Source organism: Cyprinodon variegatus, unplaced genomic scaffold (assembly GCF_000732505.1).
Source record: "Cyprinodon variegatus isolate N-32 unplaced genomic scaffold, C_variegatus-1.0 Scaffold984, whole genome shotgun sequence".
NCBI classification, from domain to species: Eukaryota; Metazoa; Chordata; class Actinopteri; order Cyprinodontiformes; family Cyprinodontidae; genus Cyprinodon; species Cyprinodon variegatus.
Genome location: NW_015151437.1, coordinates 24,829 through 31,311, shown reverse-complemented (window position 1 = coordinate 31,311; position 6,483 = coordinate 24,829). Strand labels below are relative to the sequence as shown.

Sequence of the window (6,483 nt, the reverse complement as noted above, 5' to 3'; positions counted from 1 at the left end):
CGTCAGCGCTCCGCCCCGCCCCGCTGCGCTCCAGACCGCCTGCTCAAAGCAAAGCCTACAGCCCCCGCTGTGGCTTTGTCCGCTCCGCTCTGAGTTCCTTGGAGATGGTAGAGAGCATGCGCCAGATGATTAAATTCAAAGCAGCAAAACATACGGAAATGATCCAGGGTTTCCGCGGATCATTTAAAATCATTCTCGCGCACCTTGTCTTTCTAGCTGGTCCAACTTCATGAGTTGTTTTCTGCAATTTTGGTTATAAAAACAAAGCAACCCGGCCTCCTGTCTGCGGTCAGTTACATTTTGGGAGAGGGGCAGCGGAATGTCTGTGGAGGCGTTCTTCATATGTACAGACATACGTCCCTATTGCATTGTGGAGAACAAAGGCTTCCGATACCTGCTCGACACTCTGGAGCCGAGGTATTGAATTGCACTCATTGCACTGATTCTGTGCAGTATTTTTTGATGCAAGGCCTTTCAGAATCTATAAGGCAGGGGTTTTAATATTTTTCAGTGAATGAGGTTTTCATAGGCCTAGGTGTAGTACAACTTTTTGACTTTTTTTATTTGCTGTTGTTTCTCAAATAAAATGCATAACAATATTACAGCTTTCATTGATTTATTTTATACATTTGAAACATTGTCTAGCCTGTAAGGTAAAAAAAAAAAATGAACCAATTAATAGAATCAAATCGTATTGTGGTGTATTCTTGAGTATCGAAAATAATCGAATCATTGGGTCAGTAAATCAATACTGAATCTAATCGCCATAACAGGTGTGATTTACACCGCTAAAGGATGCGTGGATGAAACCCAGCAGCAGTCATGATGCGTGGATGAAACCCAGCAGCAGTCATGATGCATGGATGAAACCCAGCAGCAGTCATGATGCGTGGAGGAAACCCAGCAGCAGTCATGGACTACAAAGCGGCTGGAGGCAGAAACCAGTTTATGTTTAGAAAGCGTGTGTTACCTGTCAGGGCTGAAGGCCAGCAGGAACGTTGATCGCGGGCTGTCAGGAAGCTCCACCTTCTGTAACAGACAGAGATCAACACATGATGAAGGCACAGAACACTGAAGCCGCTCCCACAGAGCCTAATCGGTCGTTATCGATAACTCTGCTTTCATTTCAGAACCCCTTCAAAGCGGAGGCGACCCGTGACCCACCTGACTCTGCCATTTCATCCAGCGGACCTTCTCCTCCACCAGCAGCTGCAGGAGCCGCTGCGAGCCAAACGTCTGCGATCCCCGCTCCCGGCTGGACAGGATCCGGACCGAGTTCCTCTGACGGGATGCCATGCTGCTACCAGGGGCCTCGGCTGATTGGCTGCTCACACCCGCTGCCGTCAGGCTGATGTCGCCATGCAGAGCTAAGGCTGGGAGAGAAAACCCGTCCGTCCATTAAACATTTTAACAATCCTTAGAGAAAAGGCAGAACACTGAACCTGAAATCATTAAGGATGACCCAGACCCACAGTTAGACACGCCCACCCAGATTACAGCGCCGAACCCTCCTCTGATCGTGGACAGGATGAGGAGCACAGTTTCCCCATCAGCTCTTGAAGGCTCAGAGTAACTACTGTTTTAATTCAGAAATCTAAATCATGAGGACGGCGGACGTTTTTATCTCTAATTAAAAGGAGCATAGACTTGGCAGGTCAACCTCCATCACGCAGCACTGTCGCCATGGCAGCGCGATAAAGCATAGGGAGCGAGGACGGCTCCGGACCTCGGACTGGAATCAAGGAGCAGCTGGATCCTGCATCCTGAGGCTGAACTCAAGGAGAAAACTCTGGATGATCTTAGATCAACACGGAGAAAAGCAGCAAACATTAAAGCTTCACCAATCTATGCTAATTATTGCCTTTGAATGATTCACTACTAATAATTTCTTTAAATCAAGCAAGGAGCTCTAATAATTTGGTTCAGAACTGATCGTTTAAAACACCCGCTTTAGAAAATAATATAAAACCCACAGTCCATGTTATTACAGGGGTGTCTCTGTGAGGCACATTTGTGGCCCTCGGAATGATACCATGTGGCCCCTTCTGGTTCTATTTGCATGTTTTCTAAGCTGAAACAAGCCTTAGTGTTGGAACTCAATGCTTATTCTTAGGGAAGCATGATATAATCGGCCCCCTATCGGTATCGCCCTGTATCGGCCTTAAAACTGAATATCGGACATCGGCCACCCCACTGATATTTAACCCGATATTTGATCAGCTTCTGAGTTTCTAAAGTCTAAAATAAAATAAAAAAATACTACTTTTTCTTCTTCCTCAAAAACTTCTTTTTTACAGACTTAAAGCTTCTAAAGACGAGGGAAAAAATATCGATACATTAAAATATCCCAATATCTTCATATGCTGATATATTGCCATTTAAAAACACCATATCAATCTCTTTTACTAATGAAATATTGCTATATGTCATCGTTATGCTACGAAATCCCCCGAAAATTCACGAAATTTTGCCATATTTTTATATGTTGATATATTGACGCGGTATCGATCTATTTTACTAACAAAATCTCACAAGAATTTGCAAAATATCACGAGAGTTTGTAACAGAACGATGAAATTTCACAAGATTTTGAAAGTAAAATAGATCGATACCGCGTTTTTAAAAATCTATTTGATATTAGCATATGAAAATATATTTGAGTATATTATTTTTCAAAGTGTCAGAAATGGATAACAAAACTGCTATTTTCAATGACTACTTATTTTTGTCCAGCTTTAACATCGGTATCGATATCGGTTATCGGCTACATGAGTTTTAAAATATCGGCATATCGGATATCGGCCAAAATCCCAATATTGTGCATCCCTACTTATTCTGACACTTTGAATTAAAGAAGCTTCCTGGATAGGAAGCGAAACATCATCAAACTTGGAAACCAAGTCCAGTCGACTGACATCTTTTTACTTTTCTGGAACAACTATGACCTGGATGACTGGGAATCTTCACCAGCACATGTGACCCCTGGTTCACGGTCTGACAGCAGAACAAATTTGGTTCCTCCCAAAATAGAAACTGAACGATTCATCCTTTATCGTCTTTCTTTAGAGCAAATAAGGAACCTGGAAGGAGAGGGTGACCCTGAAGGGAACCCAGATCACACCAATGATCCTCTGGCCCTTTTCTTTTACAAACTTTAATTGGGGTTTGGTAATCCATTAAAATGTCAAGAATCGATTGGATCCGAATTCACCTGTTCTGATCTCCAACTGGATTCCTAGTATCAAAAACCTGCTTAGCTGTAACCTAAATCATCTCACCGTGTAAGTCTGCAGCATCTTAATAATAATTTAATATCAACATAAAGACAATAAAGTAACGGTTGGTTATGGAGGCTGTAAGAAAAGAGGAAAATGCATTTCTATAGAATTCATCTTTGGTTTAACCCTTTATAGGGTCCCACAGTGAAGTCTAGAAGCACAAGATCTATATCCAACCATTCAGCAAAGATGCTGCTACATGGCTCAACATCTTATTTTGGCATTTGAACAATTAAATGAGCCATTGAATGATATATTAACTACTGTAAATTAAGTTGAAAAAAAGTTAACAAGTCAAAAAAAAAGTTAAAAAAATTAAAAAGTTAAGTTAAAAAGTTAATAAGCTTAGTTAACTATTATATTTAGGTCCATAAATTAAAAAATGTAAGTGCCGGTATCAGCATTAATGCCTCTAAGGTTATGTTGGACCAAAAAGAACGTGTGTCTGTCCCTCTCAGAGTGTTTTTCATGAATTTCTTATAAAAGCACTTTTGTTATTTTTTTTAATATATTCAGGAAAGTTGGCGTTTGTTATTACATTGATATTAATTTTTGCCATCAAAATATTCATATTTTTTGGAATGTTACAAGGGTAATAGGGTCTTGTCCTGGATTCCAATAACGCTATTGGCTTAAAATTTTGATTGTCAAAGTATTTAACTGAGTGGCCTATAAAGGGTTAATTAATCGATCTTTGTTAATTCAAATAATTGATTCAGATTTGAAAAATCACACTAGTTTTTTTAAATAAATTAAAATAGAAAAAAAATGTTCTGACCTAATATTTGTAATTAGTGATTTCAAATATTGGAATAGTGTCTGATAACTTATAGTTTGACTGGCTGATCTAACCTAACAGACGCTGTATTTTGCTCCTCCTGTTCTGAAAAAGTTGCTGCTAATCTCAGTTTAGCCTCCGTTTCTCTCTAAAACATCCACTGCAGCAACATTTTACCTTAAGCACGTCTCCTGGTGCAGACATGACTCAGCTGGGTGTCTCTGACCCAACGGCACCATAGGAATAATCCTCACTTACTTGTCAGCTTGTCATAAAGCAGCTGCTTTTATATCAGGGGTGTGAAAAAAACAAAACTAACCTAAATGTTAACATTTGAGGGAAAAAAGGGCATATTTTCCCATGTGATTGAAACAAGCAAATCTGAATCTAATCTAATGGAAAAGAAGGTGGATTTTATTTTCCAAAATCAGAAACAGCAAATATGCTTAAAGGTTTTTAAAGTATTTATATTCAACAATAAAATAACTGCAGCCCTGCAGGAAAATAATGAAAAGCTACAGAGATCCCATCGAATGTGAACTTCAGGACTATTAGCTGCTCATGGTTTTAAAAAAACACTGGAGCTCAGAAGTTTGCATACATTTCCCTACATCCTTCACAATCCTCTGAGAAATCCAGGTTTGTTCAACAGATTCTATGATCTCTGAAGGTTTGATCCGAGCACCAGGTGCTGCCGCCAGATTAAGGTGTAAAAAGTTGGGATTATGCATCAAAGATCAGCTGACTGTGATTAAGGCCTGACCTCCCTCTGACCTCAGCCACGCCTTCTGCCTCAGAGCGAGGCGTGGATCTGAGCAATGCTGGAAAATTTAAGCTTTGACCATCGATCTGTCAGGGGAGCAAATAAAGTGGGAGGAAATAAAGTTGGACAGAAGGGCTGGGCAGTAAAAGGATGAGGAGGATGATGAAGGCGATTCGGGCAGCATGTGATGACAGTCACAGTGCTGCACTAACCGTCTCATCTTCTACACACTTGTTTGACTGTTATTAAAATAAAAATAATAGTAAACAAAGAAACCACATCTACGTTTTCACAGCCTTTGCCGATCCTCCAACCTCAGGCCTGTTTGGATCCGATGCCTCCAGCTGAGGCTCCGCCCACTATTTGGACCAGATCATCTGTAGAACAGCTGAAGCTCCATCAGAGTGGATGGAGAACATCTCTGTAGCCATTTTCAGATTACTGATGAGGTTTAAGTCAGGACCCTGGCATTGATTAACATCCCACAGGGTTGAAAGTTCTTTCTGGATGGCATCAGGAAAGTGACCCTCCAGGACCGGAGTTAGACATGGTTCTCGAAAGAGGTCTGACAGAGTGACCTCAGGTTCTGTGTCCCCTCTTCTCTCGAACCAGGAAGCATCTTCTCTTCTGCATCCACATCTTTCTTTTTGCCTCCATGCTTATTTGACTTGCTTGTTTTTAATCTGTTGTTTTCTCATTTTCATCTTGGGAATCAAGGACAATTTCTCCCCTAAACGACCAAACTATCAGACTGACCCAGCGATGCTGACATGCAGCAGAGGTGCTGCAGGGAACCCAAATCACTGATTACACTCACATCAGCAGTACGGATCAACAAAGTCTTTCTCCTGGAGGGAAGTTTGTTCTGATGCCAGAGCGGTCAGCACACTGAGCTCCTGTTTCACAGATCAAACGGGAAATAGTCCTGGTGAATTTCAAAATAAAATCAATCCATCCAACGAAAACAAGAAGGCAAAACAGACAGAGAGGCGGCAGGATGACAGAAACTCGTTATCAGTGCAAACAATTCTCAATAAGGATTTTGCATGACATGATCATGAATCTACATGAGCAATGTTTCTACAGCAGAACCAGGCTGCAACGCTGCATGGATAGCCTGGTTCCACTGAGCTGTGGAGCAGCACACCTGCACAATCTTTCTGAGATTATAAATTAGAGAGACAAAAAAAGAAAAACACTGCCCATTGGCGAAAACAAGAAGGCGAAACAGACAGAGAGGCGCCACAGAACAGCCTTCTGACCTAAGGTCCTCAGACAGACAGGTTTCTGGCATACATGGAGGGAAATGTGTTCGTAAAGAGTTTCTGGTTCCGATATGCTCATCAGTCCTAATATCAGACTAACAATCTCCAGGAGAGGAGAGCTACAGGTCAGTAAGGTAACAGTGATGAAGGAAGGAAGGAAGCGTGTGATGGCTCAGACCAGACCCAGACAGCTCTTTTTTCTTCCAGGGTCATTTTTTCCCACAGTGCTTTATTTTCATTACACTTTAACAAGTACAGCAAGGAAATGAACTCCCTGCTTTTAACCCATCCCCTTGGGGAGCAGTGGGCTGCCATTTTGCGGTACCCGGGGAGCAGTGTGGGGTTAAGGGTTTTTGCTTAGGGAGCCAGAGTGGCAGTCTGTGGGACTGAGGCTTGAAC

General features: G+C 41.7%; 1 protein-coding gene across 1 annotated transcript in view; it reads right to left on the bottom strand.

Moving 5' to 3' along the window:
* The window catches only part of ambra1 (autophagy/beclin-1 regulator 1), a 38,388-nt gene that overhangs the window by 28,644 nt on the left and 3,261 nt on the right, over window positions 1-6,483 (bottom strand). The window contains exons 2-3 of the mRNA XM_015399046.1: window positions 1,165-1,373; window positions 971-1,029 (exon numbers count right to left, since the gene is read on the bottom strand). Of these exons, the coding sequence (XP_015254532.1) occupies window positions 971-1,029; window positions 1,165-1,296 (191 nt within the window). The 5' untranslated portion in view covers window positions 1,297-1,373. The remainder of the gene's footprint in view (window positions 1-970; window positions 1,030-1,164; window positions 1,374-6,483) is intronic.